At 37.1% G+C, this 14,444-nt stretch overlaps 2 protein-coding genes across 2 annotated transcripts in view; one reads left to right on the top strand and one right to left on the bottom strand.

Annotated features, from left to right (window-relative positions):
* Positions 1-8,203: 8,203 nt before the first annotated feature.
* On the bottom strand, positions 8,204-13,330 carry lrrc42 (leucine rich repeat containing 42). Its single transcript, XM_026910655.3, has 7 exons — positions 12,559-13,330; positions 12,341-12,472; positions 12,125-12,243; positions 11,505-11,590; positions 10,624-10,737; positions 9,712-9,790; positions 8,204-8,950 (listed from the first exon to the last, which is right to left on the bottom strand). The coding sequence occupies exons 1-7, from the start codon at positions 13,026-13,028 to the stop codon at positions 8,673-8,675; spliced, it is 1,278 nt and encodes a 425-aa protein (XP_026766456.3). The 5' UTR covers positions 13,029-13,330; the 3' UTR covers positions 8,204-8,672.
* A 5-nt stretch (positions 13,331-13,335) lies between these two features.
* The window catches only part of yipf1 (Yip1 domain family, member 1), a 10,773-nt gene continuing 9,664 nt past the window's right edge, over positions 13,336-14,444 (top strand). Inside the window, 2 exon segments of the mRNA XM_053239818.1 lie at positions 13,336-13,867; positions 14,001-14,049. Of these exon segments, the coding sequence (XP_053095793.1) occupies positions 14,016-14,049 (34 nt within the window). The 5' untranslated portion in view covers positions 13,336-13,867; positions 14,001-14,015.

Raw genomic sequence — 14,444 nt, 5'->3', positions numbered from 1 at the left:
GAAAATAGGGCTGATGATATGGAAGAAAAATGCAATAACTTTTTAAATAACGTGATATAATATTATAATATATAATATAATGCGGTACAATAATGCTAGAAGGGTGTAAAATCAATTTAATTTATATAGATTTATATTTTAAAAACTGAAAATGACAATCAGCATACATTTCATGTTCTTTTGAGGAGAAGAAAGCACTCTCTGCTATGTGCGTCGCCCTAAAACTTTGACTTTTCGTAACTTTTTAAAGTATTAAATTCATTCTGTTATCACAAGCCCTTGCGATATGCATATCGTGGTATTTACATTTGCGATATTTCGATCATTTCTGTATATTGTGCAGCCTTAGTGGAAAGCGGGAATAAATCTGGAATGGGATGTTCAACAAGAATTTGTGGGTGTGATGGTCAGGAGTGCACATACAGTTCTGTGCAAAAGTCTAATTCACATGCAAAGAAATGCTGTAGAGCAAAAATGCCTTCAAAAATAATGAAATTAAATGTTTTTACATAAAAAAAATCCTATAAAGAGCAGTAAACAGTAATAAATGAAACAAAGTCAGTATTTAATGTGACGATCCTTCGCTTTAAATAAATAAAGCAGTATCTGAGGTGCAGTGTGTGCAGTTTTATAAGGAAATGAGCTGGAAGTGTTACTGAGCATCTTGCAGAAGCAGCCACAGTTCTTCTGGAGACTTTGACTGTCGACTCGCTTCTTATTTCTGCAGCGAAACCCAGCAGCCTTCATTCTGTTTTTATCTGAAAAGTGTCTCTTATGGAATCTGCTGCTTTCTTTACTGACGTACAAACATTTTTCTGTAACATTTCATTTTGTGCTGGAAAACTAATGTTTGGAATCTAAAATGTTTTTGTACTGAATCAATAATGTAGAAGTCAGAAAATAAACATCTATAACAAAGTTTGTACTAAAAAAGACTTTTGCACAGTGCTGTAGTTTTGGCCATATAGTGCACGTGCAACTTGTTTGCTCAGGTCTAAAAACCTGAGGTCCAAAAATGCAGTGGTGATGCGGCAGACGGAAATTCCCAGGTTGATATGGAGCCTTGATGTGCCTCTAGATCAGTTTATAGAGTATCAATTTTATGATTATGTGAAGAAAGACTGTTAGTTTAACATCTTTCAGATCTACAGAACTGCTTGCTGGCACAAAAAGTAAAAACAGATTAGAAACAACATCGATGATGTGCAAGAAACCGTAGCGACCTAGGCAGCCTTAACTGTAAGGTAATGGTTAAGGTTGTGGTGTACTGATGGTTAGGGTTCGGTGTTACATGTACGAGTTGTTATTTGTGTGTGTGTGTGTGTGTGTGTGTGTGTCTGTGCAGTCTCAGTGGCAGCTGGTTTGTGTGGCGCGTAACATTTAGGTGTGCTGATTTTTATTTGTGTAGGCATAACAGAGCCAGCGCCAGAGAAACCACAGTAAAGCACTAATGATGTTACCAAGAAACAGGAGCTCTATCAACTCTGTGTGTCAGAAAATGAGCCGCTGATCTGATCCGCTTTATAGAATATGAAATTTAACAGGACGCATCCACAGGTGAGTGGGAACTGCAACCGTTTTGGATATAATTAGCATGATAAAGATGAATAATGTCAACTTAAGCTGAATGATAATTATGGTCATTATTAATAATAATTATTTTATCTCAGGGACACGCCAGCTCTAGTACATTTGAGTCATCTGAAATATCAAATAATGGTAAGAAACATGAATACAAAACATAAAATATGCATAAATATAACAAATACAGTTTATTAATATTAATATGTGTTAATACTAACACACTTTTTTTTTTCTTACATTTGAATGGATTTTTTTTTCTGGTATACGTTTATCCTCATAATTTCTTATTTAATACAAATCTCTACTACTAGAGAGTTGCTGAGAAAGGTTGATTTTTATTTTAAGCTTTTTATAGCACATAAAAAGCTAGCCTTAACTTTATTTATTTACACATTATGTTATTTTCTTCTTTAAAAATTAACCTAGTTTAGGCTAATTTTACTTAATGCAAACTGACAAAGACAGCTTATTAACAACATTTTGAAAGCTGAGGTGTATTTTGAAAGCTGTTTGTGGAGGTGTGTCCAGTCTTGTGGATCTAAAATTAAGATTTCGTGTATTTAATATACAATATCTTCATTTTTAGATCCACAAGACTGGACACGCCTCCACAAACACATGCTATCTAATCTTTTAGCAAACGTTACAGATACACACCTGCTGTTGAAACACACGGTTTTGTGTAATCTTGTGTAAAATCGGGGTGTCTCAGTGCAGGAAGAGTTGCTGAAGAGTTTGCGTATCTGTTGATATTGGTTTTCATGTCCTCAGGTTGTTCTGGTCGTCGATGCTGCAGCAGAAGAGCTCTGTGCGTTTCAGCCATTTTGCTCTGCTGTATCGGCCTCGGCGCTCTCGGAGTCGGCATCTCCTTAATGCTCAGCGTCTCTAAAACTCCTGCATGTGTGTTATTCTCCTCACAAGTCATCTTCAGTGTCGTGTTTCATTAAAGCGTTGAACACTTACTGCACTTTATTACCTTTTATGTGTTTAGTGAGTAAAGTGTACGGTAAGTAACGAATAAAAAACTCTGTGCCGTGCTGCTAAAGAAAAATAATCAGTTCCTGTTACCACCTTAAAGTCGATTAATTTCCTATAACAGCAAGTCCCAAAGTGTTTTATTCCTCTTATACCACAGCGATTTGCACAAAGATTACAATTTTTTTATTTATTAATGAACAACACGATACTTTTTATCCATTTAATGATGTGGAATGTCCGTGGAACAAGTTACTTCCTGTTCTCGCTTAAGCAGCTATAATATGTTTATATATATATATATATATATATATATATATATATATATATATATATATATATATATATATATATATATATAGCTTTATAAAAGTTAATAAGACAAAAAAAAAACGCAGCTTGTCACATTACTGAGAAACCGCAAATAAGTGTAATCTCCTCTGTCCTGAAGATGTCAGAAAACTTAAAGCTACAGCTTTACCTCTGACTGTTACAAAGCACTGACACTGGAGACTCCTTCCATAAATGTTACATTAGATTTGATTCAACTTTATTGTCACTGTACAGAGTACGCGTACAGAGCTAACGAAATGCTGTTTAGCATCTAACCAGAAATGCAAATAGCCATATGTCTATAAATAGATATGTTTATGTATATACAGGTGCTAGGTAGAGAAAGTAGAGACCAGCTCAGTTACATAAACATCTACTTACAGAAAATTTCACCACATTAACGATTACACACATTTTAAATCTGTTTATTATCAGCGGAGCGTCCGCTGTACGCGTCCCTGTGAATGAGCTGTTACTATAGAAACCATAACGTATTAAAATGAGCGTGTTAATATAAACCTGCGCTACTGTCAGAGCTGCTGTTATAGAAAACTAATCAACATCTTCTGACCAATCACAGACTCTGGTGTAAATCATCCTGAGTCGTAAGTTATGAGTTAGGAGTTTATGACTGTCGAGTTGTAGTCGTGAGAGTGGGTTTTAAATTTAAATAGAATTAGAGTTCCTAATGTGCGTGTAAAACCTGTACGCTGCTTTTCAAGAACTTTGCTTACTTCAATACTCTGTATAAACATGTGCATCCTCAGCTCTTCGTGACTGTAGGACGGCTGAGAACGCGTCAGGATTTCTGTGTGATGACAAAGTGACCTGCATCCCACCTTCGGATCTGTGTAACGGTGTCTCCAACTGTCCCGACGGCGCCGACGAGAACAGAATCACATGCAGTACGCAGCTTTCCACTTAATTAAAACCTTCACCTCCACCCTTTTCTGTCACGTTGATTATTTTTGCAGTGATGGATGGATGTGTTTAAAGCCGACTCACTCATTCCAGGTGATCTACCAAACAACCTTCCGAGTCACCTGATCTTTCGGTGTGGAAATCCTCGCTTCTGGATCTTCGCTGACAAGAAATGCAACAACATGAACGACTGTGGAGATTGCTCTGACGAAACCGGGGTTTGTAAGTTTATTTCAGTGGTTTAGTTTCATAGTTATTGATTGTTAACGTGGTGGAAACTCAGAAGTGAAGACCTGTATATCTTCAGCAGGATTCTTTATTGAGAACGTGCTGTCTGACGCTGCAGTCATCAAATCTAAACAAGGGATCTGTACACTGTATGTTATAGTTTTATGTGCATTTTAGGGGGCAGTGCGTAGAGGTGGAGACTAAAGCACTCAGGTCAGGTGACAACCTTAAACAAAGCATGCAAAGGAAGTACGCAGTTATAGGAAACCGCGCCAGACTCTGGAGTTTCACCAGCTCTAATCCAGCCAGCAGCCATAACTATACCACTCAGACACCTCATTATCACAGAGATAAAGAAAAGGCCACACCTCAGGTATTGATGATCATGAACAATGGCCACCAATTCAGAGAATGGTGCAGAGGCACCGAGAGCCATCACAGACAAAAGGTAATAGTCTCAGTTACAATGCTCGTTTCACGCACAATAAAGAGAACAGGAACTGGCGGAAACCTCCTGCTAGAAACTTTGTCCATCATAATCATTAAGCTGATGGTACACACTCAGTGAATTTGTATTCCTAAACCTGGCAAGGTTCAAGGTTCTTTATTATGTATGTAACATACATTATGTTACATACATGTGATGTATTAATGTATAAAATGTTTTTCCTTAGTGCCTCGTCCCACAGTGCAACTGTGATACATCATAAAACAGAATATAATAAATAGAATACAATGAATAAAATAGAAAAATAAAATACACCCTATTAGACAAAATATAGATGTTAAATGTAAAAATATGTAAAAATGTGTTTAGCAGCTTGAAAAGAGGAATCTTGGCAGCTTTTTGAGGACGTACTGTGCAAAAGATGCAAAAGGTGCAAAGAAGCTAAAAGGCTTTTTACGATCCTCCTGGCCCTGGTCCTGCATCGCTGCTTGTAGACGTGTGTGATGCAGGAGAGAGAAGTCCTGATGGTCTTCTCCGCTGCCCTCATCACTCTGACAAGTACATGTAACATGGTTAATGGTTTTAATTCTGGATCATCTACTGTGACTGTGATCATCATAAGTGTGTTTGCATACAAAGCCTTGAAACTGCTGCTTTCATTCACACTGAAATGCAGAAATGAAGAAAATATGGTACACCATCCATCCATCCATCCATCCAGATGAGTGTGCTGTAACTTTACATACACATAATAAATAGAGTTGGGTAATATATATCAATAACGTGCTAAATTATTTCAGTACGCTTTTGAGATAAGCCGTCACAACAGATATAACAGTTTAGTAACAATTACAAAAATCAACTGTTGTACAAAATCCAAAACTGGAAAAATTACTGACTTAATTTTCCTCCTTTTCAGTGTTAGTTTAATTTCTAACACAATAAATTATCATCGAACCGATGTTTGAACAGCTGTAGGCCTAATTATAAAGCCTAATAGTGAGTAATAGTAAGTTTCTGTAATTCTTATTGCTTTTAGCAGCTCTGATTTATTATTAATATTTATTAAAACTGAGGATAAAGTCAGTATATTTATCCGGAATCTGGTGTGTCCTGTGCAGACGCGAGCTGCGCCCCCTGCGGTGGAGACTGGTGGTCCTGCGTGCCCACTGAATTTCAGTTCTGTACCTGCGTCCCTCGACATTTCTGTAACGATGGAAGACAGCACTGCTTCGACTGGTCTGATGAATACATCTGCCCCAAAACCTAAAATTAAAACCCCACTAAGCATCCTGATCCTAATGTTATTCCTCATTATGTCCCAAACTGTCTAATTCATTTTTTTAGCAATACAGTTGTGATATTTATTATTATATCCCCCAAAGGTACACTTTTTACTGATCATTTTGAAAATCCTGATGGAAAGGAGCCCTAAATGCAAAACCTTTCTGATTAAAATGTTTTAAAATGACCTGATTGTCATCTTGGTAAAAGAAAAATAGAGATTTAAGATATTATTATAATATATTTATCATATTTGATTGTTTGATTTGATTGTTTGAGAGTCGAAAGTGTAGTTTCATGTCTGGTTTTTATTTAAGGTTCTAAAAAATATACAAATTTTTCTTCCACTTCTAAATTTTTGCTTTTATATTCTTGCTAAATTTTTTTGCAAAAAACAAAACTAAACATTTATATTTTACATTTACGGCGTTTGGCAGACGGCCTTATCCAGAGTGACTTCCATTTATCTCATTTATACAACCGAGCAGTTGAGGATTAACCAGGAACCGTTTCCAGGAAAGGTGTCATTTTTTATATTGTGATTATATGGTGCACAATGTTGTAAATAAACTACAACCTAAAAAACATTCTTTCTTTTAGTCTCCCCAAATTCTTTCGTTTCACGTCCTCAGTGTAATTCCACCTCGATGGACTCATTAGGGGCGGGTCGTTATCTCCCCAGGTGTGAAAGACATCAATATTCATGGCCACTGACGCTCCCTCGCATACAGCCTTTCTAAAACAAGATGTGTCACACAAACGTATTGTTTTATGTGAATGAATGAATGAATGAATGAATGGGATGGTTTTCACAACAAGTTGTAACAAAGACTCTGGTTTATATAATCCAGTACTCAAAAGTCTTGTGAAAATATATTATTAGGTGTTTTATGGCCCTATCTCAGCGTCCTTAATCAAGTTTAAACTTGGACCTTTCTGACCAGCCGTATAGCCAATAGTACACGATGCAGCACAAGACGATCAAGTGGTACTGCAACATGTTTCTGCATTTTCTGGACATCGCAACCTCCAATGCCTACGTCTTACACAAAGAGCTTGCGTTACAACACCATGAGCCACAAAGCGTTTATGGAGGAGCTGATCGCACAGCTGTGTGGTGGTATGACACAGAAGCCTCCTACAGAACGTGAACGCTGCGACCACGAACCTGTTCCGGTGGCGGCCATGTTGAATTCGGACATCAGTGAGGTAGCAACGTCCGGACGCAGAAGCTGCATTCTTTGCAGTAAGAATTTAGGCAAGAAGTTGTCAAGCACTCTGTGGAAGTGGAAAGAGTGTGACGTCCCACTTTGCCTCCAGCTGACCAGAAAGTGTTTCGAGCTCTGGCACAAAGACAACGTCTGAGAAATTAAACTCGTAGGACTCGACCTTCTGGGATGATGTTCTATCAAGCGACAGTACCATTTGAGTTAGCTCAGCTAGTTTTTTTATCACTTCTGCATTGAAGCAAATCCTAAGCATACTTTTAGATAAACTTGCTCTGACCTTAGCCATGTGACGTCATGGTTCCACTTTGCTTAAACAATAATATGGTACCGTCCATCGTACTGCTGTCCACCTAGCGCATCAGTTGTTACCTAGCGCGTTATGTAGCACACTAAGATGTAGCATCAGGGGTGTAATTATTTTTATGCAGTAAACTTTGCATTTTTGCATTGGTCGAGTTTAACGAGCAATTCCTGCGTGCCGTTTTTGTAATAAAGGCGTATACAAATAAATTTGTAATAATTGCTCCACCCAAAAAGAATCTTGGTCTGTGTTATTCCTGAAAGGTCATGTGACCAGATTTGCAGGACAATCCATTTTAATCCATTTATTAGAAGAGTATAGGGAGACAAACAAAAGAGCCAAATTGCCCCCAGGGGGTGTTGATGAACCTGGGGCTCGTTCTTCATACGTGAATTACATCATTAGCAGGATTGAACTGATTACTGATCAGACTGTTGATGATTTGACCTGATCCGAGAAATGTCTGTTCTTCAAAGCTGTTTGGTTTAAAAAATCATAGAAACATTAGACAATTGGCGATTAGACAATGCATCGCTAAATCAATGTCATATAATTGTTACTGAGTCTTCCAATTAATCAAAGCTTTAGCATCTTATAATTTAGGTAGAGTTCATACATTTTTAGATGATTAAATAATTTTTTTATTTAAAGCATTAGCAAAAGGATGTGAGATGCTGTCATGACTAAGGGGCGGGGCTTAGCGCTGGATGATATAATGATTATAATATTGATATTGTCATAAAATGCTTTTCTAAGTTATGATATCTTTTTATGATTAATTTTTTTCATGAATTAAATTAAAAACTGAGTAGAAGCAGGTGATTTTATGTAATTTTTTGCATATTTAATACTTAAAATTGTAAAATTTTATTTTAAAAAGTTACAGATTTGTTTTTTTATTTTTCTCCTTTTCAGTGTTTTTAAAGTTTCCTATAAATAAAACTATTTTTTAAAAAATCTTAATTTTGTAGACATTATATAAATCCTCAAACAGGTTTGTTTTGTTTTTAATAAAATGTAACACTACTGTTTTGCTCAGTTTGAGAGCAAAGCTATATATTGTGATAAACATTGTGTGTTGTAGAAACGTCTTGAGAGCCGCCATGTTCAGCGTTACGCGCCGCATCGTTCGTATTTTAAAGCAGCGATGTGTCTCTGACGTAACATTCTGATGGCAGCAGAGTCTAAAGTGGAAGAAGATAGCAGGAAGCAAAGTGACACCACTAACATCACCTCTCTAACAAGCCCTAGTGAGAACCTCAGACATTTATTACAGTTATAACATTTATTTATTATACTTATAAAACTCCAGTCGTCCCGTTTCACGTATTGCATTGTGTATCGGTGTGTGTTGATGCAGAGACGCTGGTCAGTAACTGTTGAGAAGGTCCAAGTCCTCAGCTGATAAAGGACACACAGACGCAGAGCGCTTGGATGCCGAGTGTGTGTTCATGTGTTCCTCCTCTTCCGTGGAGAACTTCCTCTTCTTTCCAGACGGTGTGTTCAGGCGTGTGTGTGTATCCGTGCTGTGTTGAGACGGAGTGTGACGGTCCAGCTTGTGAAAGTGGATGACGCTCGTCTTGTCTTCACGCTGGGAATCGTTACACGCAGAGCGTAAACTCTCTCGCACAAACTTCTCCCTTCCGTCTAGCGAGAGAAAAGATCAAAACAATCACGTTAATCTTTATATTTATTCAATATATCTACTGTACAACGCACAAAGTATGTACTTCATATAGTGTGTGTGTGTGTGTGTGTGTGTGTGTGGTGTTAAATAAGTAGTAAAACACTGAGTGACAGTGTGTTGTGATGAAGTTGATTATTTTCCACTAACAGCACGTCCCCTGAGTGTTTTATTCCTCTTACACCACAGCGATTTATCAACAATTATCGGCTACATTATAGCAGTAAATTAATCAACACCTTCCGACCAATCAGAATCCAGAAATCTGCAGCAGGAACAGTAGAGGAAGTCTTTACCTTTAGTTTAAATCTGAAAGATCTCCCGTTATTTTGTTAGTTCCATTAAAACTCCAGTAGAACATGAAGTTTAGACACCGAGCACGAGGTAGAGGGACTTTTGCTTACATTTATTTATTTTTTTGTTTAAAGTGCAAAAGTGATGATTCTCTATAAAGCCAGTAAAATGATATTTAAATCAGGAAAAAAGAGAAACTATTAAAGAAGTAAAATGGTAGAAATCAGAAAAAGAGAGAGAGAGAGAGAGAGAGAGAGAGAGAGAGAGGGGCATTTCCAAGTTTTTCACTGTCATTCTAAAATAAAAATAGTAAAAATAAAGAAAATCTTTCTGTGTGGACATTTTCAGGCTAGTAACCGCTACCGTGTAAACAAATTGAGAAAAAAACTAGGATGTAAATAAATAAAAAAGTGGAACGGATTCGACTCACAGAACTGGAGTGCGTTTGTTCTTGGCTTTGGGTTTTTCTTGGGCAATTCTGCAGCTTTTGTTTCCCACTGGTTTATTACCTGAGCAACAAATCAATAAAAAAGTCACAAGGAAATAACAAATAAAGAAAACATTTCTGTTTTAATGGCCACGGATGTGAGTGAAATGTCATAAAGGAGGGATGTTTTTAGTGATTTTAGGAGCAGAATTATAATTATTATATTTATATATTATAATTATTGTATTAGCACTTTTTAGCCTTTTATTCAGCTTGGAAAAATTACCCATAATCCTCTATTCCAATCCATAATTGCTGTTTCCATACGTATGTACCTGTGCTGAATTTGGTTATGCTTCTTTCTCAGGTACCACGCAAGCCAAATCAGGATGTGTGGGCGGAGCTAAATATAATGCAGTCCATCGATTGGTCAAACACAATCATCATGGATGTCCTGATTAACCAGGGCTGCCAAGGTTGCGGTTTTTATGCAAAATGGATCTAGTTTTGGAAGGAGGTTGCGAGTGGAAAAAGCAAGTTTGCAGGTCGATGTGTTTTGAGCTCGTTTATAAACACTCCGGGCCGCCAAGATCTTGTTTTAAAGCAAATCACTGGAATTAAATGGAATCAATTTCCAGAAACATGGGCTATGAAGACATGGTGAAGTTCGGACAGAATATAGTTAATTTTGTGGAAAAGCAGAAGATGCAGCGTGTTAATCAGCGTTTTCAACATCTCCTGGTTCATGTTCACCTCCATAACCGCACAGTTTTGTATTTTCATCCATCAACCCAAAGTTACTCGCTAGAATTCATTCGAATAACACATTCTTCTGTCAGAACTCAGTGTTTGGGGACTTTCTGGATTAATTCATTCTGGCATTTTGAATGAAAAGTTCGACGTCCTCAGCGTTACCTCCTCGGCCCAGCCCTCAGTTTTACACTCCGAGTGTGTGAACGTCTGTAGCGGTGACGCTGAAAAGACCATCGACATCTTATTCCTGAAGAAACTCTTCAGCAGTGTGTCCACCTGAAAGAGAATTATTATTTACTATTATATTCCAGTCAAAACTATATTTAAAATAAATTTATAGTTACATCATGATTGAAACTCCACTGGTTAATATTATCACATTATACACTGTGTAAAACAGCGACATTGTGTTAAACATTACAGTAGAATTATTAGCACAGGCCACATCTGTTTTGAGAGTATTTTTTCATAATGTCCAGCTTGAAATAGTCTTGTACGATTGGCAGATTTTTTTTGTTGTTGCAATTTTAAGTATGTATTTCTAGAAAGAAGCAAAATGATCTGTCAATAGAATAAGAAAATGTAAAACAGCCTGAGATTTATAATAATGTCTTAATAAGAAATATTACATAAATATGCTCCTATTTAAGATATTTTCACTTGCTATAGATAAAAAGATATCTTTGTTTTTTGGACTTCGAAGATAATGACTTCAGACTTCAAGCTCATAACCCGATTCTGACTTCAAAGCTTATGATTCATAGCTTGACTCAGACTCCAAAACACATGACTGACTCATCTGGGACTTTGAGGTTTATTACTCGTAATTGAATGAGACTTCGAAGCATTTGATTGACAATTTGATTCGAACATCAAAGTTTATGACTCACGAATTGTCTTGAACTTCAAAACATACGACTCACAACCCTTTTTTTTTTTTTTTTTTGCAGTGAACCTGATGACTGGTTACAGAATCCTGCGTTCCAGCCTTTTAGAGTCAGCACTGAAATCTGCATGACTTTCTGCAGTCTGAAAGAGGTCACCTTGGCATTCGTGTCAGAGATGTTCAGCTCACGCAGTTTCTGGAAACATGTTAAATATCCGAGTCCTTTCTCCGTCAGTGGATTACCTGTTGGGGAAAAATTAAGTCAGCACAAGTGGTTTTAAATGTTTAACACTCCGACAGCGTAAGATAGCTGTAGTTACTGTCTTGTCTTTGGACAGTTTTGAGTATGGACATGTGCTGATATTCAGTTTTTATCCTGAGATAGATTTTTATCAACATTAAAAATAATTTTAAAAACAGCTGTTTCCATTTATGTCCCAGAAAGATATCTGGACAGGCGTCGCATTTTGGATTCATTTCAGCATCAGTTCTATAATGACGTAAAAACGAGTATTCAGTTTCATAGAAGGAAAAAAATACTTTCCAGTTTCCTTTTTTACTTGCACAAAATGTTTTTTTTTTTCCCCCAAATATCTCCAGCAAAGGTGAACAAATCCAGCTGTTTTTCTTTGCAAGATACAGTGACGCACTTGTACATTATATAGAATTAATTTGGAGATGATAAACATGTTGCGATGGTGCCAGCTCTCCCGTACTGCGTTATTAGTGTTTTGACTCAGACTGAGAGAAATTCAGCCGTGTGAAAGCTGAACGTACTCGACAGGTCCAAGTGTTGCAGATTCTCCAGCCCTCTTTTCATCACTCTGATCGGCGCCGTCAGTCTCTGCAGGCCTTTATCCGACAGACAGTTTGCTCCCAAGAACAACTTTACAAGCCTTCAGTCAGGAAAAAAAAAACGTACAAGAGGGCTAATCATTCACACTTTCATTTATTTTTACAAATTTATCAGATTTACAGTTTTTTATAACCCACCTGGAACAAGCCTCTGATGTTAGGTGACTGAAAAAGTCATGGCTGTCTCCTAACCTGCATCCGTGAAGATCCAGAGTTTCCAAACAATGAAATATTCGAATCTCTTCCATCCTTTCTGACAGCAAGAGAGACCTGAAAGCGCAACGATGATGCCTGGTTTAACAAACTGTAAATAAAGTGAACTTCCTGTCGCAAGTTTTTTTTGTTGTTGTTCTCACCTGTCTCTCAAACACAGCGACTTTAACACAAGTTCTCCGTAGGCCTCGCTAAAGACCTGTAACCCCCTTGCAGAGGTAGAAGGCTCTACAAATTTCTGTTTCGCCTCAGCCGCTGTGAACAACTTGTCAGCCATTTGCTCGGGGAAACCGATCAGGGAATCGACATGTTCAATATTATCGGCGATAAACAGTAACGATATATCGAGCAGCGATTTGGCCGTGTAGCGCAGACTCCCTTCGTGGTTGTAGGTGAAGACGAAGTGATCGTTTCTCTTTCTACATTTGGCGGGTGGGAAACTGTCAATACAGAGTCGGACTGAAAAATCTTTATCGAATAATTTATACGATGATTTAGGTCTGGAGTACTGAGGCACATTTCCTGTGGGGTTTACAAAGCGCAGTTCTCCTTTTTCACGAACATACACGCTCCCATAGTCATATTCGGGAGCATTTAACCTACTTGAATACATGATAATTTAGTTACAATGCTTCTTATTGACAAATTATTAATTGTTAATAGATTATTAACTGACTAAAGTAAACTCTGGCCATTCACATGCATGTGAAAAGCGTGAGAAAATCCAAACAGTCCTTTTTTTAAAATAAAATGTACTCCGTTCTACGCTACAAGTTTGTTGTTTCTGTGTATCTAAATAAATGACTTTTAAAAAAACTATCTAAATCACAAACTTTTAAGAATATTAAGTTCGTTTATCAAATCGATCGGATGTGCGGAACCAAAGTGTTTGACCCGGTTGTTTCCAGGGAACAGTTTGACGTTAAATGTAAACAATGTACTCGATGCTAATCGCTAGCATAGCAGAAAATCTTTAGCAAAACATTCTACATTAACGAAACACTTATCCATTCTAGCAAATAAAGATTTCATCACAATAAAACAGCTACATTTGGTTATATTAGCAGAATAACATAGCAGCACGGTACTGGCTCGCGACTCTCCGGCACGCGCTAGCTAGAGTTTTCAACAGGTGGCTTATGGGAAATGTAGTTTTTTTCTTCACACAGCGATAAACATAATACAGCGAATATGGTTAAAAGAATTTAATTAAAAAAATACATATCGCAAATAAAGTGTACAGTACATAAAGACTACTATAGTTTATAACCATAAATCAGCGTCCATCTATAAAATTTTGTTCACTTCTTTAAAGAATTTACTTCCGGTATCCGTGTGACGTAATCTGATTGCGGAAGTAAGTTCCGGCTCTGTTGATATGCGCGTAAGTTTTTGTTTGAAGCAGGACTTCTACAAACGATTTAAACATTACAGCTGGAGATTAAACAAAGGGTAAGTCTTAACAGAAGAGTTAAATAATACGTACATTTAATTTGATTAACAAAAAAGTAATAATAATAACAGTAGTGAAATGTTTGCGCATGTATTATACGTCATCACCTGAGTTTGTGTCTGTTTTAATCAGCTTTAGACACTGAAGATGGCCAATACAGACTTTCATCTGCAGTTTCAAGGTTCATTTCTCTCCATTTCAGCCCTGAACTCTTAATGAACCATCACAGAAGCTTTGTTTTTAAAAGAGGGAAAAAAAATAAAATAAAAATTTTTAAAAATAATAAATAAAATCCACCCTGATCACCTCGCATCTTTAGCTTTAAAATGATCACGTGTTGTTCAACTGCGTACAAGATTTATTGTGGAGTAAAATTATGAATTTTTTTTCAGGTTAAACTTCTTTCATTAGTCTATTTTCACTTTGATTAACAGTTTCCTACGTTACCCACAATGCCATTCGAGCCCTAGAGAGAGAGAGCGATGCAGCGGCGCTTTAGTCTTTTTGACCTTCTCGTGTGTACGCTCTGCTCAAACACATCAGCTTCCAAAGCTTCAACTTTTACTCTAACACCAC

The sequence above is a fragment of the Pangasianodon hypophthalmus genome, chromosome 14 (genome assembly GCF_027358585.1).
Source record: "Pangasianodon hypophthalmus isolate fPanHyp1 chromosome 14, fPanHyp1.pri, whole genome shotgun sequence".
NCBI classification, from domain to species: Eukaryota; Metazoa; Chordata; class Actinopteri; order Siluriformes; family Pangasiidae; genus Pangasianodon; species Pangasianodon hypophthalmus.
Note: the sequence above shows the minus strand (reverse complement) of the source record. Positions and strands in the feature narration are given on the sequence as shown.